The sequence below is a fragment of the Neltuma alba genome, unplaced genomic scaffold (assembly GCF_004799145.2).
Source record: "Neltuma alba isolate B1F8T4 unplaced genomic scaffold, ASM479914v2 tig00012180_pilon, whole genome shotgun sequence".
Classification (NCBI taxonomy): domain Eukaryota; kingdom Viridiplantae; phylum Streptophyta; class Magnoliopsida; order Fabales; family Fabaceae; genus Neltuma; species Neltuma alba.
In genome coordinates, this window is record NW_021636723.1 from 260,413 (window position 1) to 282,447 (window position 22,035).

At 31.2% G+C, this 22,035-nt stretch overlaps 2 protein-coding genes across 3 annotated transcripts; one reads left to right on the forward strand and one right to left on the reverse strand.

Moving 5' to 3' along the window:
- Window positions 1-1,859: 1,859 nt before the first annotated feature.
- LOC114724237 (protein FAR1-RELATED SEQUENCE 8-like) lies at window positions 1,860-5,122 on the reverse strand. The gene is made up of 2 exons (XM_028910554.1): window positions 4,947-5,122; window positions 1,860-4,120 (listed from the first exon to the last, which is right to left on the reverse strand). Exons 1-2 carry the CDS (start codon window positions 5,010-5,012, stop codon window positions 2,063-2,065), a joined length of 2,124 nt encoding a protein of 707 aa, XP_028766387.1. The 5' UTR covers window positions 5,013-5,122; the 3' UTR covers window positions 1,860-2,062.
- Window positions 5,123-7,920: 2,798 nt separating this feature from the next.
- On the forward strand, window positions 7,921-14,756 carry LOC114724238 (haloalkane dehalogenase). Of its 2 annotated transcripts, none has more exons than XM_028910555.1 (11): window positions 7,921-8,278; window positions 9,068-9,143; window positions 9,244-9,329; window positions 10,553-10,646; window positions 10,752-10,828; window positions 11,042-11,169; window positions 11,506-11,577; window positions 12,681-12,751; window positions 13,075-13,150; window positions 14,218-14,361; window positions 14,460-14,756. In XM_028910555.1, the coding sequence occupies exons 1-11, from the start codon at window positions 8,003-8,005 to the stop codon at window positions 14,497-14,499; spliced, it is 1,140 nt and encodes a 379-aa protein (XP_028766388.1). In that variant the 5' UTR covers window positions 7,921-8,002; the 3' UTR covers window positions 14,500-14,756. The 2 variants fall into 2 exon arrangements, with proteins under 2 accessions (XP_028766388.1, XP_028766389.1); XM_028910556.1 differs by having other exon boundaries at window positions 8,255-8,318.
- Window positions 14,757-22,035: the final 7,279 nt, after the last annotated feature.

A 22,035-nucleotide genomic window follows, 5' to 3' on the forward strand; every position in this document is an offset into this window, starting at 1 on the left:
CCCAGTGTCCTAAAGTAATTTTTTTATGTATCCAGTGTCCCAAACTAATTAAAACGGTGCGTCAACATCCCAAGCTAACAGAAAAATCTCGTTTGACCATTACCTTACTAACTCAACTGAAGATTGACAGAAAAATCCTACATGGCGGACACACAGACGTCTGATGTATATTATTTCGACTAAAGCTCCCAAGACGAGCCCGGTAGTAGCGGGTGTTTTTTCGGAAGGGGACGACGATATCGACGAAGTGACCAAGGGAAAGTTCACTGTGTTCTAGGAGGAGGAAAACAAACACGAGTCGGATGAGAAGTTGATAGAGGCGGAGATGAAAGTATATGGTGGAAGAAATGGGATAAAATCTTAAAAACGAGAATGGAATTGAATGGGTGGTACATGTACCAAGATTTAAGAGGGTGGATCGGTGGTCTTTCTTTTTTTAAGTTTTAAAACTGGCAGAAGATAAATGTTAGAAGAGGAGGAAATAAATTGAATTTTCAGTCAAAATAATACACATCAAACGCCTATGTGTCCGCCATCTAGGATTTTTCGGTCAACCTTCAGCTGAGTTAGTAAAGTAACGGTCAAACGAGACTTTTTTGTTATCCTGAGATGTGGACTTACCGTTTTAATTAGTTTGAGACACTGAATACACAAAAAATTACTTTAGAACACTGGGCGCACCTGAAAAAATAGTTCGAGGTGCTAGACGTATCTTGGCCCGTCAAAATAATACAAATCAAACGCCTACGTGTCCGCCACGTTGGTCAACATTTTGCTGAGTCAGCAAATAATAGTCAAACTTAACTTTTCTGTTAGCCCGGAATATGAATGCACCGTTTTAATTAGTTTGGGACACTGGATGCACCGAAAATTACTTTAGGACACTGGGTGCACCTGGGAAAATAATTCGGGATGCTAAGCACACCTTAACCCTATAAAACTTACTAAAACATTTTTTATTATTTGTAATTATGAAAAATATTTTTTTACACCTGTTTAATTCTTAATTTCTATAAACATTTTCAATTCCCTGAACTTTTTTAAATTTGCAAAAATAATTAGCACAATTTTTTTTATTAATTCAACTTCATAATGGATTCAATTGAATTTTACGTTAACTACGGAGAATTTGTCACAACTCTTCTCTGCTTGCTGAAACATATAGAGACAAAAATAATTATTCATATAGAAAAAGGCCAACGCATAAGTTGTGTAAACTGTTAAAGCACCATAAATTCATTGGCAAAGAAAAAAAAAAGAAAGAATTACAATGAAGTTCCAAGCAAAAAAATAATAATAATTACTCAAAAAAATTTTAATAACAACTTAAACAACCTGTAATGAAAAATTTCAGATTAAAAAATGACAACTTTTAAAACTTATTTTATAATTATTTTATTTCCTTAGGACCTCACTTTAATTCTCCCAAAAAAAATAAATAAAGCAACAAATATTGATCCCTCTTAATTATTTGCATGAGTAGCATTAGTGGTCTTGAAATATTTTACCGAAAAAGGAAAACAGGGGGAATAAGAGTACGCAATAGGGCCGTTTTGAATATTGCAACCATTATTCTCAGGAATGCCTCCCATACCACCAGTTAAAGACACGGACTGGCTATTCTCAAAGATGCCAAAATCAAGATCCCCACCTGAATGGCATCATAAAAATTGAAGAAAGCAACCAACTGCTCCTGAATAATCTTGATTCTATACCTAGTTCGAATAGTTCCTTTTTCCATCAGCCAAACAAACATCAGCAAACTTATTAATCTCCTCTTAGTATCAAGAGTGTGTTAATGCCACATAAAACCATGTTTTCTTAAAACGGCTTTATGAAAAACCACACTTTGGGGGTAGGAATGTTAGCCCAACCAAATCCAACATTTGAAGGAAAAACTTACCTTTCGGGTAGAGTTGGTTGAATTTACAACTATCTATGAACAGCCACGGCCAAAAGCTATGAACATCACCCAAAGAACCAACCGCGGGTGTAATGGCTGCCTAGAAAAAATGAATAAAAGAAATTCTACAGGCACAAACTACATGCACTCTTGATCTATTTATTCAATCTTGTCGGCTGCTGCAAGGCGAACCTTGTTCAAAGACTCTTTAAATGCCTGCCAAGCAACCATATAATGATCTTGGGATACCATTCCTTCTTCAACAAGTTGCATAGCCCGTCTGTACAGATGATCATAACACTGAACAGGGTTGGTGATATCAACATTATTGGGGCTGAGATTTGGTACATACAATCTCTTATAATCCTTCCTCCATCTTGACAAAATATACTGGCATGGAATTTCCTCCACGCCATTGTAACTAAGGATACACAAGGCATGCCGGCATAGATAGCCTTTAAAGTTAAAGCAGTTACAGCCACAGGGAACTTCTGCTATGGCTTTATCATATATGACTTCAAATTGGCTGACATCCCTCACTGGTTCTTCCTCTATGCATTCTTTAACTATGTACGTCACTATAGACCCGCTTGTTTGAAATTCTGTGATGCTGAGACAAGAAGACATCATCACCACTTCATCTTGGAACTTACTGAATACTGCATTTGTGTACAATTTAGAGAACTGCAACTCATAGTAAGATCTTGTTTTCAGTAATGGTGTTGAATCTCTTGACTCTAAATCAGCAAGAGCTTCTTTTTTATGCTTCTCTTGTAAAACTGATTCCAAAATGTCAAAAAATTCTTTCAAAGAAGTTTGCTGATGCACATGACCATAGAAAAAAGAACTCATGGCCTCGTCATTAACGTAATCAGAAATTCCAGCAAAAAAAGTGTCCTTGGAATAAACAGGGGCCCAACGCTCCCGTTCTTCATGTAGGGCTTGGAGCTTTTCATGATTGCTTATTCCGAAGTGTTGAGTCCAATCCTCCCAAGCCCTCTCAAATTCATCAACTGTTTTAGATTCATATATCACTTTAGTCAACGCCATCTGAAGTGCATCATATCCTTGCGACAGTGCCAAGTCCCCCAGGATACTCTGCATGACTTGTGAAAGACAAATTCTATGATGGGCTCTTGGGAAAACCTCAGTTATTGCACTTTGCATGGTTTTACACTGATTTGTAATGATAGTCTGTGGAGGGCGACCGGACATACATGTAAGCCATGCCCTAAATAACCAAATGTATGTTTCAAATGACTCATCGGCAAGCAGACCACATCCAAATAAAATAGAGTGCCCATGGTGATTGACACCAACAAATGCAACCAGTGGAATTTCATGATTGTTTGACAGACATGTTGAGTCAAATGCAACCACGTCACCAAAGTAACCATATGCAGCCCTCGATCTTGAATCAATCCAAAAGATGTTCCTCATGCGTCCATCATCAGTCAGGTCCATCACATAGAAAAAATTAGGATTCATCAGTTGTTTGTGGCAGAAGTAGTTTGCAATAACTTCTGCGTCCCCTTTTCTAAGTTTTAAATGCCTGGAAAAATTAGCGTGGTCACTAGTTCCTTCTTCATTAGCATTTGAGCATCTATAACCTGATGAATCCATGACAGGTGTTCGATATAACTTGATTGTCCTAACTTCAACGTCTAAAGTTGGCTCAATCTTTCTTTTGGCCCCACTTTCCATCCTTTTATGTGACTTAGAGTTTTGTGCTCTCTCAGGATCAAATGAATGGTTATGCTCAAGCTTGACTTCATCCACTCTCCACCTATTAGATTCCACTAATCTCAATCGAATCATTGCTAGACAACCTGTTCTTGTTTCTTTCCTACGACTGTTTGCTTCCTTAACTGTTTTGAAACCCTCACAATTGCAGCAGAGCACAGCACCACGTTTCTCTTTGCTGTTACGTTTGGTCCATGATGATTTAACCCTAATAGCAAACCCAAGTTCCTTGGCATAGCTATTGTAATAATTATAGGCATCATCATATGTTTCAAACTCCATCCCTACTACAGGTGGAGGGCATTCTTTTACTTGAGATTCCCCATTATGAAAATCAACAATCTCCGTTTCATCTCTCCCATTTTCATGATCATCTCCATCAATCTCAAATAGTTGCTCACAGTCATTTTCAAAGTCATTGCACTCATCCTCAACATCAAGCAATTGCTCACTGTTTGGAGATCCTTCCTCTATCTGAGAAATGAAATATAAATTCAATAGTAACAGATCTAAAAGAAGTGTGCACGCATTGAATTTATAAATTGAAATAACTTGTTTTGGTAAGTATATAAATTGAAATATTTTGATAAGGAAGCTACTCTATGTATTTACCATCTTGAATTTCTTTGTTATTGACAGGTATTGAGGTTGTAAATATCCATTGCGCTCTCTTTTTTCTCTCACCTAATGATTCTCATTTTCTATGAAGGGAAAAAACAATTTCATCCAATAAGCAACTTTTTCGAAGCATTGAGTCAGCTATTTCTTCAACACTATCGAATGAATTGAATTGCTGGGATCTCGATGAATATCCAGCAAGGCATGAAATATGTCAACAGGTTTCACGACTTAGCCCCTTAATTACACTCTACTAGCAGCTTTACGACGCATCCTCACAAGGCCATTAGAAGACTGAGCCATTTAATATCAAATCATCTTAAACTTCTACGGTATAGTCTCAATATTAGGTAGAGCCGCGAAGTTCTTGAAGAAGAAAAAGTATCTCCTTTTTTTTTTTTTTTTTTGCATCGAAGAAGAAAAGCTATCTCAAAAAACACATTTTACCATTTACCACTACACCGACCGAACCATAAAGACCAACACCGCTGAAAAAACCTAGTCGAACTAGAACAAATTGGAAAACACCCACATGGACCCATACAAAGAGAGCGGTTGTTACTTTCATTTATTTGCCCCCATGGTATATGCATCATTGAAATCCAAATTTGAAGCGGAAACTCTGAGACGGACAGAGGAACAGATAGTTCTGGGCACAGGCATAAAATAAGAATACAATTACCGTGATGTCGAGGTTTTGACCCGGCGACAAGCTCTTGTCCGCAGAATACGAGGTATCGCCGGTCATGGTCAGGCTAAAGGCTCATCCGAGCGTTCCGTCGGTCGAAGATTGCGAAATCGGCCTTGCCCTAACCTCCTCCCCCAGGGTGAGTTTTGACCATAGCTCCCCGAGTTTCATGTTTAATGCGTTTTTCCGCCCCCACAATTTTTGAAAAGTAGTATAATAGTATTATCGAATCATGTCAGTATTTTTTCTTTTCCGAATGTTTTTCTAACCAGTAAATCTTCCCTACCTGTTATCGGATTCTTCCCGCCGTCACGACGGTTATTCAAACATTTTTATTTTTGGCCACAGGGTAATCATAGTTAACTAGTTAAGTGCTGAGACATTGAAATTCAACCCAAAAACAAAAAAAAACAAAAGATTTTTGGCCAAAAAACTACTACCTCCTGTCCTAATTATAAAAGCCAGTTGACTAATTTGAGGAGATTAAGAAAGTAAGTTGAGTTAGTTATTTGTCCTAAATAGGTGTTGTCTTTCTTAAAATATCTTTGTTAATCAAGTGTATTGACTATAACTATCATTATTAGAAGGGCTACTTTGGGAAAAAAATGCATAAATATGAAAGACAAGGTGGATTGGGGTTTTATATTTAGGATCAAAATAAAAGTCAAACAAGATCTTATATTAAGGACGAGAGGTAGTATTTTTTTATTTAAAAAAGTTCAAGGTTGGGGAAGGAATTTAAATTTAAAGTGGCAAAATAATGAAAACAAGATTTTCAAAGTTGTTTGAAAAGCCTAAAAACACTTAAAAAAGTGCTTTTACACTGTTATTTTGAACACCATAAAATTATTTCAGAAAGCTAATCCAAACATTCTCCTATTACCATCAGCAGGACCCCATTTGCCAATTGCCACTAGCTCTGAAGCTCTCGGAGAAATTTTCTGGGGCAAAGTGGTAAGGGTGACGGTGAGATTTAAATCTCATCACCACTTGAATGCTAAAAATTTATATGATATTGAGACTAATATTTCTGAAAAAAATAATGTAAAACAAGGAGTCATATACTTTTCTGGTTTTATTTATAGGGTATTTTTGACGTCTTTTATATAGCTAAAAAAACATTAAACTGTATGAACTCTTGATTAAAATATAATAATTTTTTAATTTTATTTTTATTTAATACATATATCTTTTAAAAAAATAACTATATACACTACACTAAGTGAAGGACAAAAATAATATATTCATGGTTAAAGTTAAAGAAGGTGACTTGTAAATATGATTAAAAAAAAATTTCTCACTTTATCCTCCAAATAGGATAAGAGGATTAATTAATAAGTTTTGATAGACAGATCAACTCCTTTTCTCTTCACAAGACACAGTATATTCAACTGAGCTTCCACTCTTTTGAGTAATGTGGACATTTTCCATTTTCACACATCCACGTGTAATAAATCTAACAAAATATTCACTCCAATTTTAAATATAAAATTAAATAATTAATTTCATGAGATTAAAAAACTTAATTAAACTAATTAATTATTAAAAAATGTGTTAATATTCTTAACATGCCTTTTATTTGAAATTATCCCTTAAAAGAAATTTACTTAACATGTACGACTAATATTAATGGAGATAGTTAAAAAGGTTAGATTGAAAAAAAAAAAAAAAAAGTGGATCGAAATATGGGTAAAAATGCATCCAATACGTTAATTTTATTTCTTAAGTGCATTTAACATTCTAATTTTTAAGTAGTACAATGCTACTCATAATCTATTAAATTTGATACAGTCTCATCCATTGTTTTTCAGTTTTCTTGTGTGAATGTAATTTGGTTAATTTATGTGAAAATTGTTAATAATTTGATAAAAGGAACCAAAATTGTTAATTTTAACTATTAAAATCAATAAAAGGAAAATAGTGGTTTTAAATAAACAAAGAAAAGTTCAGATTGCCCCAAATTTAAGAAATAATAAGTAAAATTGTAGTACTAAAAAGATTATGATGTTAAAAGTATCTAGAAAATAAAATTAGGGTGTTAATACTGTTTTACTCTTTAAACATTATATTTAGAATTAAAATAAACTCTGATTATCTCTATTTATTCCGTAGTTTTTTTAGTACTTATAGTATAATTATAACACTACCTCCTTCTTTATAAGACTAAGTTGACTTATTTGAAGAAATTAAAAAACTCATTAAATTATTTTAAAGTACTTATATTTATTATTTGTTTAAACTAATTTTTTTATTTATAAATTTATATATAATCTAATGATCCATATAAATATTTTGAAAAGGTCCTATAATATATACTATAATTTAATAAGTTTTTTAATTTGTTTTCATTAGTCAATTGTATCATGTATTAAGAGTAAGAGGTAGTATAACAGAGTCTGAGAATATCATCACACTGCCCCAGCCCAATTGAATTAATTTATATTTAACATTCTAAAATATTTTTCAATAATACTTAATATCTCAAGTTAATTAATTTTTAGTATATTCAGAGTATTTTTTAGTTAGTGAGTATTATTAGAAAAATATCTTAGAATATTAGATACACTAAAAATTAATTTACATATTGGATATTGCAGAAAAAATATTTTTGGATACTAGATATAGTAACAATTAATTAATTTGGGATACTGGATCCCATTATAAAATATTTGAGGGTACTGGATAAGATAAAAAAATAATTAATTTATGATATTAGGTGTAACTGAAAAAATAATTAAGGATATCGAATGCACAAAATATTAATTAACTAAAATAGTGGATGTTATCAAAAAAAAATTAGAAATCTAAATAAAACGAAAAATTAAAAAAAATTAAAAAAAAGAAAAGAAAAAAGGCATGGGGATGATCATGCCTGGCCCCCTCAGCCCATCTTGAGCCACAAATAATTGGCCGAGTATCAAAAAAGCCGAAATAAAAAAGCGGCCAGTTCTGTTCGTTACACTCAACCGTTGAACGAAGCTCTTGGTCCTCAACTTCTGAGTCACCCCGGTTCTAACCTCTGCCACTCGCAGTCACAGCGACCCCAAACGATGGCTTCTCCTCTGCTTTCTCTCTCCCTCAACGTTGCTGTTTCCTCATCCTCCATAAACCCCAGAAATGCCTTGAGCAATTACACGAGAAGACGATCGCCGAGAGTTACAGTTCGAGTTCGAGCTAGCTCTGCAGAAAAGGGTGAGTCCAATGACGAAAATGACACGCCTGAGTTCAATCCTTTCGGCTTCGTAACCGACAACCCATCTAGCCGCAGCGCAATTCAGTTGCCGGAGAGTCCTGCTGAGGATGGCAATGTCGGCCAAATGCTTTATGTAACGTCTATTTGACATCGAACCTTTCTTGTACTTACTGGTATAATGCTTCCGGTTTCTTCTTCTTCTTTTGTTTTAATGGCTAACTTATAAAATGGTTTTGGTGATTTATGCTCTTCGGTTGTAATTCGCAGTATAATCTTATATCAATGCCTAAGTTAACTTTGAGTGATTATAGTATTTTTAATCTTAACAATAGTCACAACTTTTTTATTACAAATAACCGATTTAATTTTTCTTGATTGGAGTTCTATTACAAGTTATGAATTGGATTATGATGGAATAAACATAAAGGGGTTGGAATGTTGAAGGATCCTTAGCTTAAGCATTGTCCAAAGTCTACCTCTTTTCTTTCAGTATTATATATGCCAAAGCTATCATTGGAGATGTTTTTATCGTGTATAATTTGTACTTTCGTGTCTTGTTTCTCCGAATTATATCTGATTTTGAAAGAATTTTTGCTGTTCATGATGGTCATAATATTATTCAAAAGTAAATCTCCAATTTGATCCTTAAAATATTCTCTTGCATCACTTTAGTACCTTGAAAAGCCTGATTGTTTTTTTTTTCCCAACCCAGTAGATTATTTGCATCTCCATAAAGGATAAAAGTTGAACAAAATTATATTTTCAAGTACTAGAGTGACGCAGAAAAAGAAATTGAAGGAGCCAATTGAAATTGAGAGTTATATTTGGAAACCCGAAATAGAGTTCTACTTATTACATTAGTCGTAGCAAAGGAGCACAGTGCTAGTAGCATATATAACTTGTGTGTTTTATATTATTCTAGAGGATAGAAGACAAGGGCAAGGAATATGGGTCATACGTTAAGTCTGGGAAGTTAAGATGGTTTGTGAGGGAAACTGGTAATATTTACTTTGCTGAGAACTAACTCTCTCTTTAGAATTATATTTTTTGTTCAAGAAAAGTTTTAAACGATTTGTATTTTTTTTCACTTCCTTTTAGGATCAGCAGAAAGCAGACGAGGAACGATTGTTTTCCTTCATGGGGCTCCAACCCAATCTTTCAGCTACCGAGTTGTTATGTCTCAGGTCATCTACATATCTGATTACATGTTGTCATAGTTTTAATAATACATCTCTCTTTCTGTTTGATGCCTAATAACAACAACAACAAGCCTTATCTTACTAGGTGGAATCACCTACATAGATTATATGATGCCATTGCACTCTATTAACAAATCTTTAGAAAAATTGTTAACCAAAAGATATGGTTCAATAGCTTCATTACAGTGCATACATTTTATTTTACTCCTATTTAGGAAAAAAATTCTCCAACTCCGAGATCTTTCTCCATAACTCGAGTTTAAAGTTAATTTCTTCTCTTGACTCCAAAATGAGAACTGCATCATCAACAAAAAGCATACACTTGTGGATTTCCTCTTGTGTATGCTCAGTTATAACGTATAAAGCTAGGCCAAACAAGTAAGGTCTCATAGATGTAGGCCAATGCTTATAGGAAAGTCTTTTGTCTCACCTCAAGACATTCTAACAGAGGTTATTGATCCTTGATATATGCAACACAGATGCCTTCCATTTCCAAGGCTTTTTAAAGTACTTTTTTTGGTACATGATCATAAGCTTTTTCCAAATCTATGAAAGTTACATGTAAATCTTTTCCTTTTCTTCAATACTTTTCCGCTAACCCTTTTAGTAAATAGACCACTTTTGTTGTAGCCCATCCTTGCATGAAGCTGAATTGTTTATCCTAAAAACAAGTCTCCAATCTCAACTTGTGTCCAATCACTCTTTCCCACAATTCATCAAATGGCTCATAATTTTTTATCCCTTTGTAGCTTGCACAATTCTGAATATTCCCTTTATTCTTATAAATAGGAACTAAAGTCTGCTCCATTCATTAGGCATTTTCTTGGACCATAAGCATATGCCTAACAAAGAAAGTAAAATACAAAAGTGAGAAGCAGGAAAGAAAAACGCCAATGTATGCCAATGCAACTTGTGGAATTCATTTCATGGTCTCTTCTAATAACATGATCATCTGAGCCAAAGAAATGAATTTGCCTATCTAACAAAGCATCCCCTTGCGCTCCCAATCGCTTGAGAAATTTCATGTAAATTTTGTCCATTCACAAGCCCTTGGTTTCAAGAGTATCGTGATATGCTGATACATTCCACAAATATGCCTTCTTTCTTTCCTCTTGTTAATACTATCGACGTATATGACAAAAAAATGTTTTCTTGAATAACTTTTCAATATTTGTTACCCGCCATTTTAATTTTGTTTCTCTTAATAGTTGGCAGATGCAGGGTTTCACTGCTTTGCACCTGACTGGATAGGATTTGGTTTCAGTGACAAACCACAGCCAGGATATGGTTTTGATTACACAGGTTTTTATAAGGAAAAATCGAATCAAAATGATCTCAACCATTTTCAACTATTCAACTATTCCCATAAAAACCATACCCTTGAAGATTTTCTCATAATTCTTGCAGAAAAGGAGTTTCATGAAGGATTGGATAAATTACTCGAAGTGCTAGGGGTCAAATCTCCCTTTTTTCTGGTTGTTCAGGTATGCACAAACACGGAGGACATGTCTCTGAAAATATCTTTTGCATCTGAGGTTCTGGAACATTGATTGTCATTACATAGAAAATATACATATGCATCTTAAAATTGGAGTTCCCCAGTTAGAATCAGGTGTATACAGTGGCTGCATATTAATTCAATGTGGAATCTTGAACTTAAATAATATGTCTAACATAATGCCAAACTCCTCCTTAAGGGATTTCTTGTAGGTTCATATGGATTAACTTGGGCCCTGAAGAACTCGAGCAAGATATCAAAGCTAGCAATACTAAACAGCCCATTAACAGTCTCATCTCCCATTCCTAAACTATTTCAGCAGCTAAGGTTAGGTTCTTGTTGTATATATGAACAAATTTGGTGCTAAACTGCAAACTCTCATGTATAAAATCTTGGCTGAATCTGTACTTCATTTCTTAGATTCTCTTGGTATTTGCCCACAGTAAGGTTACAAATACTTTTTAAGCCCTTTATTTTCTTCCAACAGGGATTGCAAATGATAAAAATTGTTTAAAGCCAAGAAAATGTTTCAAGTGATCACACACACGGACACAAATATTATAATTCTTAGATTTTTTAGCCAATGGATATAGAGAACCAAGGAAAAATATCTAATAATCACAAGTTTTTATATCATATTAACTCTGTTTCTTTCCTGTCTAGAATTCCTCTATTTGGTGAGTTTACATGCCAGAATGCTGTTATGGCTGAGCGGTTTATTGAAGCAGGTAGCCCGTATGTATCCAAAAGTGTATTTGACTATTTGATTCTAATTCTTTAACTTACAGTTGCAGCCCATGATATATTGTACCTCAGATAGTATGACATTTTCTTTATGCTAAAGTTCCTATGTAGGTTTGCAAACATGATTGAAACTAAGTGTAGTTATGAAATTGTACGTTTAGCATCTCTTTCTAGATCTTTCAACATAAACACATTACCGCCACACAGTAGATCTGGCTGAGCTAACACTACGTGTTAGAAAGCATTATGCCATAGATGTGCCTTGGCTTTTGGGCCTAGGATGGCAAGGGGTTACCGTAGGGACTTAAAGACAAAAGATAGTGCAAGAGGGTTGGACATGTGTGGGTGGGATGAATTAGAGGAGAGTGGGTATGTTCATGGAATGGAGCGGTTTATTAAGGTGTTTAGGGATCAAGAGGGAGGATAGGCAAGATTTTGGTATTGTGTGAGGAGAAAGTTCAGCCTTTTGAAAGCTTGGGGAGTGTTTTCTTATGTTCCCTTTCCTTTTAGTTGCTGTTACTGATTTCTGTGTGTGTTTATATATTTCAAGTGAATTGTAACAGAATTCTGTTAATGTTTTATTGAGCTAAACATTCAGCAGAAGGATATTTCATTTTCATTTTGCTCTGGATTTCATCAGTTATTTAAAAGGCTAGACTTATTAAGGTAGATGACCTTTTTCCTTCGGAAGCAAATGATTGAGAAAATTTGTTCATCAATGAAATTCAGAGCCTGTTTATAACAGTGAGAGGCTCGTATAAAATTGATTTCTAATAATTACAAATCAATCAAAATGATTACATACTGATTATTATAATTCTATCTTCTATAAATTACAAAAATATCTCTAACATTCCTAATCCAGCATTTATGGCATTTCCAACAAATCAACTGCGTAGATAATAGAGCATAACTATTCCAATTGACTTAAGTCGTGGTCATCTTCATATCACAATCATATTGGACAAATAATTTTCTCAAATTTCATGCTATTTTCCATGGTACTGTATGTCATATGATAAGACAGAAGATAAAATCTCCTCAACCACTTACTTCTTTCAGGGATTTCTCTTATAGACCTTTTATTTTGGCAGTTACGTCCTGAAAAATGACAAGGCCGACGTTTACCGGTTACCTTACTTGTCAAGCGGTGGACCTGGATTTGGTTTGTGCAATAACTTACTTTTATTATTTTCTCTTTTATCATGTATCTAGTTGCAAAATATAAGAAAAGATTTTGTGATGGTAGAACCTATCGTTGTATGCGGGTATTGAAAAAACCTGTTAAAATCTTCTTTAAGCCAAGAATGAATTAGACATAGTTATGAGGATTGAGAATAATGTTTCACTAGAACTGATTCCTAAGCTGAACAAAGGGAATGCATTTGATGTGATTATTTCAGATTCTCAAAAATCATTAGGTCAATCATGATGATATAATGTGATGAATGTGAGCAACTATTAATATTCAAGTTGTTGGGGTTTCAGCTCTGCTTGAAGCTGCAAGAAAGACTAACTTCAAGGGTAGTTTCAGTGAGATAGCAACAGGATTTGCAGCAGAAAGGTATATTTTACATCCACATCTTCTTTTATTTTATTAAACGTACTGAAGTTGAGCCTATAAAAAATCGAGAACAAAAGCAATGGCTCTCGAAGGGCAAAAATGCCTCAAAAGTATTTCTGAAGGAGTTATATATGGGCACCCCAACAAAAATTTGGAGCAATGTAATACATAATTGTTCAAAACCTATGCAATATTGCTTTTTTTTAATAATCAATGTTAAATCAACAGTGGATTAAAAAAACATCTCCTAGCTTGCACTAACCGTTGACTTAACATTGATTTTTTAAAAAGGACAACATGACAGTGGTTTTGAAACATTATGTGCTACATATCTTCAAAAAATTTTTAAGATGCTCATAAGAGCTAAAATACACTTTAACCTAATTTCTAGGTTAATTAGATTTTTTATCTGAAAGGTTATTGTGTGAAGCATGCATGACATAAGTAGCAGACGTTACTTATTTTAAAAATCCCGCACCATGAGTATTGTGATAATTACATTCCTTACAAACACACATGTGCAGTCACCTATAAAGCATATGTTCTGCAATATTTATTCATTTTGAAGTTCAATTTTTTTTTATCTAATTAATATTTGTGCTTCGTTGAAACACAAGATTTGTACATCGTATACAACTAAACCTCTTTCATAAAAGTTTTCCCATATGCTATAATTTCATTTCATTGCTAAACCTTATAGAGAACACCAAAAGCATTGCACCTAAGTTTTGTCTTGGTATTGATGAGATATAACGTACAAGACTTGATGGTTTTAACTTTACTAGGTTTTGTGACCTGAATTTATGATATAGTAGTGAGAACTTCTTGTCCGTGACTACCCAACTTAGCTCAAATCACATGAGGGATCGCATAGGATCTTCGTAATCACCCATGCTGTGTGAGTTTGAGTCCTCATAGCGTCATAAAAATTAAAAATGGACATATTATCTATCCATCTTGCATGTATTGATGAATGTCTTCTATCATACAAGAGGAAATAGAACTCTAGAAAGCAAAATCCTTTACACCTGAACTGATTATATGATTGAATGGATTTTGTGATTCAGATGGGATAAACCAATATTACTTGCTTGGGGGTTATCAGACAAGTACCTCCCTCAGTCTGTGGCAGAGGAGTTTCAGAAAGGAAATACAGAACAAATTACGCTTAAGTTGATTGAAGGAGCTGGGCATATGCCTCAAGAAGACTGGTAAGTTCAAAATTATATTCAACTGCATATGTATAGTACATAATTAGATTCTTGAATTTCTCTAAAGTTAGCCTTTAACACACTTACATCATTGGCAGGCCTGAGAAAGTTGTCGATGCCTTGAGAGTGTTTTTGTGATCTCAAGATGCGTAATCCTCTCTTGTATTGCAATGTCAAAAAGCTAGCAGACTCTTCACTGTTTCCTACATGGAGTATAATTCAATTGTAAATTGTAACACTATCAGGTCTTGGAGTTTTAAATTGATTATTTACTGAGAAAAAAGCAAAATCAAATGCTTTATTCAACTTAGCCTGTTGCTATTTCCTTGTAGTATTTGGAATTATAAAACCTCCCTTAGTTAAAAATAGAAGATCATTGAAGTTCTCACTCCTTAGATTCTGGTAAGTTAAGCCGTTTCAGAGTTTTAGCTGAACTGCTCATAAGCTCTGTCACTATTTTTTAAAAAAGAAAAAGAAAAAGAAAGGCATAGATTAACAATAATATTCATGTACAGTCTGCGTTTCTTGTCTCTCTCTTTCTTAGGAGTTTTCGCTTAGAACCAATATTATCCCAGAAGGTTTTTTTTTTTTTTTTTTGGATTTCCCAGAGATTTCAAAATCTAGCAATATTGTCCTACCCCGTCAAGAAAACTGACGTTAACTACTAATATTTTTAACAGTAAGAGACAACATTGCTCCCATTTCAATACTTTCGGGTAATCTTAAATCTCAAAAAAATACTTTAAGAACAGCATTACTTGAAAGTGAGAGAAAATTTTTTAGACAAAGTTGTATTTTAATCTGCTTACTTTTGTAAAGCTCTTTTTCATTAAGACAAGATCCGGATTCAAATCAAGGGATTTAGCTTTAGTGCAGGAGCACCAGTATTTAAAGGAATTGCTTTTGGATTATAGGTATAACTTACAAAAGGTTCAATAGAATGCAAAAAAAAAGACTATTTATTTCGATGTTTTTTATTGAAGAGCACCATACACTGCTTTAATTATTGATTAGCTTCAGTGCTGTGTCTTAATGCTAAGTTCCAACCACTATCATGTGCTTTAATTATTACAGTCTGATAAGCAGACACAAACATTTTAATGGCAGTGGCAGTCGCAGATTTGTTCGATATATTGCATCGGATCTTACAAAAAATAAGAAGGCGTATCCGATCTTAAGAGTAATAGTACTAGATTTTTTTTTTTTTTGGTAAGGATATTCATATTGATATCTTGATGATAGCACATGATTAATTTTGCAAAATTTTGAGCCCCTGCGTAATGAAAAAAGTACTTTAAAAATGATGAAGATCTAAAACAAAATTTAATTACTTTGAGAAGATATTCTAAATACTATCTCCAGTCTTAATTATAAGATCTCGTTTATAAATTACTCCTTCCAGTTCAAAATATAAGCTAAACTTTATCAATTATATTTATCAAGAAACTAATTAAAATCAATATAAGGCATATATTTGTTTTTCCTAATATATCCTTATTAATTAAGAGAATAAGTAAAAAACGTAATAAATGAATTAAAGAGGAAAAAGAATATATGAGGGTAAAATTAGAAAAAAAACTGATTAAATATTTGGACAAAAATGAATGTTATCTTATAAAAAAGATCAACCCATTTAAGAAAGTTTAGGTTATATTTTAAACCGAAAGGAATATAAAAAAAGTTTTATAATTAGAGCCGGAGGTAGTAGCTTTTGAAGATAGTTAATCATGATATATCAAAGAAAATATTAATAAAAATATGGAGACAAACAAAAATATTATAAAATTTAAAAATCACTAAGTAATCAACAACTCTCTTTTTTGTGATAGTAAAACCCTCAACAATGGAAATCACAACTCATGAATAATTTGGGCCTCAAATGCAAACAAAGTTCTGAAGTTCATTCTGTGAAAATGAATTCCCAACAAGAAATTGACCAAGTGTTCTCCACACTATTACTTGGTACAGTGAATGACTGAAAATCAATTGATTAAATTGAAACAAAGTCAAGTAGTGAATACTCATTCATTTATACAAGTATGATTTTCATTGTACATGTCACTATGTCTTTCTTAAATGCTTCCTTAAATATAAGTCATTTTAAGTTTTAACCCCCCTCACGAATACCATAAAAAAATTAATAGTTAATTAAAATATTAAAATTATCATAAAAATTAGTTAGCTTTTAATATTGATATTATAAGAGTATTGAAAGAAAAGTAATCTTTTTTTCTTTATATTTTTTACTCAATGCAACTTGATCTAGTTGTACCTCAATCTCTAAATTTTAATCTGGTGTAACTCTAATCATATAATTTTGACTTAGCTGTAATTCAGTCATCAAACTTGAACTCGATGCAATTTAGTCTCTATAATTTAACAATTTAAAATAATATTTGCAATGTTTTAAAAGATAAAATTACATATTTCATGAAACACAAGGACTAAAGTTTAAATGGTCAAAACTATAGGGATTAAATTACAATGAGTGAAAGTTCATAAACCAAGTTTTAATTGATTGAAATTATAGAGTTTGAGTTGCACAAAATGAAAGTTTAAGAACTCAGTTACAACCAAGTCAAAGCTGTAAAAATCAAAATATTAATTTTGCAAGAAATTAATTTCTAGTTTTTCTACCTTTTTTGTGCCCTTGCTAATTAAGGCATATGGTATATGAATAAAAAAATAATTGTTAATACTCTAAAAATAGGTAAGATGGCTTAAGAATTATAATTATAATCAAGAAGACCTTCTAAATGGTACTCTATATTAAGAAGGAGAAGTATGTATTTTAATTTTAAAAATCTAAATGATTTTTTTTTTTGTGATTCAGGATACCCTAAGTCACTTTAAATTTGAGACTAATTTCTGTAAAGTTGGAAGCGTTTAAAATTAAAACCCTCCCAATAAATATGTTTTTTGAGATAAATCTAAATGATTTTGGTATAACGATGAATTATATAAAATATAAACCCAGTCAGAGTTTAGAGTTCATTGTCCAAGAATGGATCAAGCAAGTAATTGACTACTTGTTCTCCGTTACAAATGCATTCTGGAATATGTCACCTCTGTGTCCATGTGCATCTGAGTTGATAATTAATTAATTGTAAATCCTATTTTTATCTATAATTAATTAAGGATTACCATATATGACAACAGTGCGTGAATCGAATCTTATCCTTCTTGAGAATCCAGTTCATCCTAATATGACAATATTTGTCATTTTGACTCATGCATGTTGCTTGCATAAATATTAATATAAGAGCCATTTAGAAAGTTAGTTTTGATAGTAGATATATAATATTTTTATTCATTTTATCTCTTATACTACTTTCAATTTTTAATATAAGAGCTAGTTAATAGTTGAATTTGGTCCTAAATATAAAATCTTAATATGTTTTATCCATAATACTTATCATTTCCCCTCAAATTATCACTATTAATTGTTTATATTAAGAAAATCTGCATCAAAGGTAATTTCTCTCTGTGCCAATGATTTAAGAAAGTATTTTAGAAAAACCAATATATTTTTTATAAACAACTAATTTAATTATTTTTAATTTATCCAAATTCGTTAGGTATGTTTTATATTAAAGATTGAAAGTAATATTTATTATTTTGTTACTAAACTAATTTATATAACTTATAAACAAATATATTACCTCTCGTCCTTAATGTAATATTTAATTTGTCATTCAAATTGAACCACAAACTAATCTTATATTAAAATCTAGAAGTAATATAATCTAATATTACATATAGGTATTTTAAGGACATTATATCACAATTTTTTTTTAGAATTAAGTGATGTATATAGTTTTTTTAATCAAATCAAATTAATTAAATACATCTTTACTAATAACATATAGGGAAATCAGGACAAAATTAGGAAGGATCTTTAAAATTAAAATTATTTGCAAAGACCAAAAATAAAAATAAAAATTTAAAAATATCAAATTGCTCCCAACAAACCCCCTGCTTTCTCTATGGTAGCAATTACGGTTATTATTCCTTCCGCCATGATCTCTATGTCATTTTACTATCCCATCTTAGAAACATAAAAACTATTTTATAGTACAATTTTATTACAAACTAATTCTTATATATAGGATCGAAGTAACACAAGCATTTCAATTCAATTGAAACTCCTACTCTTAGTTGCTCTCTTCAATTCAATTCATCCATGTGACGCCAACAAAGCTAAAGCAGAACATGAAGTTCTCTCTTACCATTATTCTCCTGGACGTCAATAGAATGGATATTCAGAATTAAAATACTACTTTCGATCTTAATTATAAGACTCTGATTATAAACTACAAATAAGATTTTATAATTAGGACAGGAGGTAGTATCATAAATAAAGTTTCCATAAGGACCGTAAGAACCACACTTGCAAAAATTTTAGATTAAGGTATAAATTTATTTTGAAAATTTTTGTTCATGAGCACTAAGCATCCAAAAGTTTTTTTAGACACAAATTTGTTCCGAATGTCTAAAATCATAATGATATTGCTTTATACCGTTAAAAAACTAATACTGACTGTTAAGATAGTAACATTAATTGACATGCAATGTGATCGAAAGGCATCTATACTCATATCGTCGTAATTAAAACCCAATGAGAACAAAACACAATGAAAGTCATGGATTCTAAGTTGCGTGAGCAGAACCCAAAATGACAGTGAGATGGATTTACACGCCTAGCTTCCATTGATTTCCACCCTCAAATTGAGATGGTTTAAGAGCCTAACAATGGCAATTGAGTATTTATATATTTTTATTTTTTTTATGGTCCTTTTAAATAAATTTTTAATATCTTTTGTAATAAATATTATTTCCTTTAGGTCATTAATTTCCCTAATTCATATCACACGCGTGTATTTATACAACTTATTTTAAACTAATTTATATAAATTAAGAAAATTACTTAAAAATATAAAACTATCTTATTTCTAAAAATAATCGAATACAACAAATTCTTACTCTTAATCCATCTTTCATCATAGTACTTAATAATATATGCATCAAGGGTACTACTAGTCCAAAGTAATGATTAATTTACGTACAAAATGACTTAATGAATTGTAACAAAAAAAAAAATGACTTAATGAAAGACCATTATATAAGATATATAAATATAAGTATATCATACCTGTGCGTGCAGACACACACATGTTTTTCTATGTGGGACCTCACTGTGAATAATTTTTAAATCTTTATACATTTATATAAATATAATATTAATATCTATATTATAATGAGCACTTTAGCTTGTCTCAGAAATTATTTAGATATTCTGGAAAAACAAACAATATCAACATTAATTTTAAACATAAAATTTATAACAAGTTTTAGTATCTTATAAATAATATTTAAAGGAAGGGGAACCTTTTTAATCTTATTTTATTAGAAGAATTTTGTTGAGCTAATTGTGGGAAGGGGAGTTTAACAGAGGTTATATTTTCACCTCAATTTCAGAAATTTATAAATCATATATAAACATTTCTTTTGTCCTATTTATAACGTAGAGAGGAAAAATTTTCTTTGCCTTATGTAAAGTCACTTCATTAAATTTTTATAATAAATATACTATATTGTCCTTTATTTATTATAAAGTATATAGTTATCTTTTTTTAAAAAAATATGTATATATTAAATAGAGGTAAAGTGAGAAAGTTACTATATTTTAATAGAGAGTCAACGTAATTAAAAGTTTTTATTAATCTATATGAAACATGTTAAAAGTACTTTACAAATAGAACGAGAGGAGCAACAAATAATAGTACTTCTCTTTTAATAAGTGCCCTTACAAAAATCTAAAAACTTTACATAAATTTAGAGAATGCCTACATCAAATTCTTTATATTTATTATGTCAAGCTCTTTAATTATACATGATCATGTGTCTAATTTTTAAAATATTAGGTATTAATAATATTTAATTATAAATTAATATGAAACAAAAAGGAATACATAGCCCTGTATAATTAGAAAATTTGACATAATAAATATAAAAAACTTAACCTAAACTTTTTTAAATTGATAAAACTAGCTAAAATTAGTTATTTCTTGATATTAAAATTATTCTCAATAAAAAAATCACTTCCTTTCCTCCTTTTTATCAACTTTGAATATGGAAACCAAAATATTCAGTGAAATTAGTTAAATACAATAAATATGTAAAAAATATGACTTATTGTTTCAAAACACTCTTATTTATAAAGAGTATGAGTGAGAAAAAGAATAAGCCAAAAAAGATATAACAGAGATTTAATAAGTAAAAAAATAGATGAAAGAGACATAAAATTTATTAGTAATCAAAATAAAATATATATATATATATTAAATGTTCAAACCTCTTTAAGATGTACATTATAAAAAGAACTAGACTCGTTCAAAAAATTGAAGATTATAAATGAGATAAGAGGAAATACTTAGTACTCTCTCAAGTCCTATGTAAGCTTCACTTTTGGAGAGTAGTGTGATTCAAAATATAAGCTTTATTTTTTGAGTTAGTATGAGCATTTATTACTTTTTTTTATTCTGTCCTTAATTAACTGTATTTAGTACTCCCTCTTTTCATTAATGTTACTCTCATATTTTTTTTTTATTCTTTTTCACTCATTGCCTCTCTCATTTACTCTCTTAATAAATAAGGATAAATTTAAAAAATATATACATTTCTAACCTATTTATTATTTTTAACTAATTTTAACTACTGATTCATTAAACATAATTTTGTTATTTGAAACTTATAATAGTACCGGAGAGAGTATTAGTTTAAAAAGTTTGGTTAACTAATTAGGAAGTTTTATAGTTAGGTAGGAGTTTTAAATTAAAAAATTAATATTTTAAACAAAATATTATTTGTGATTCTTAATATAAGATCCAGTTGATTAATTTGAAGAAATTAAGAAAGTTACTAAATTAGTTAATTATAATAGATGTTGCATGATTTTTCTGAACTATTTATATGTATTATTAGATTATATCTTAATTTACAAATGAATTAAATTAGTTTTAAACAAAGAAGAAATATAAATATTTTAAAGTTATATAAAAATTTCATTAATTTCCTCAGAGTAATTACTGGGGTCATATAATAAAGGTGGTATATCATATTATCAAACATGTACAGTTCCTTGTATTAGAATGTGAAGGAGTATTTTACATTTTGAGATTGCGAATCTAATCACTCTATTTTTTATTTTTTGGATTTCACGCTTCCCTAAGGCCTTTATATATAAAAATATATTTATATATATAATTGTATAAGACCTAGATACAGGCCTACATAACTGAAGATATAAAGATGAATATGAAGCTGATTATTAACCTTTACCATCAATTTCAAAGCTCCGTCATTTCGAGTTTGAATCGAAGGAAAAAAAATGTGTACTCAATGCTCACATGCCTCTCTTTTCGGCCAAAAAAAAAAAAATGCTCACATGCCTCGCGTGTCTTAAATAAAAGGGTCATTATTAATATAAGACATCGTTTGATTTTTATTTTTGTTTTAAATATAAGACCCCCAATCTACTTTGTCTCTCATATTTATTCATTTTTTCTTAAGGTAGTCTTTTTAATAATAGTAGTTTTAATCAATACACTTGATTAACAAAGATATTTTAGGAAACACAACACCTATTTATAACAAATAACTAACTTAATTTAT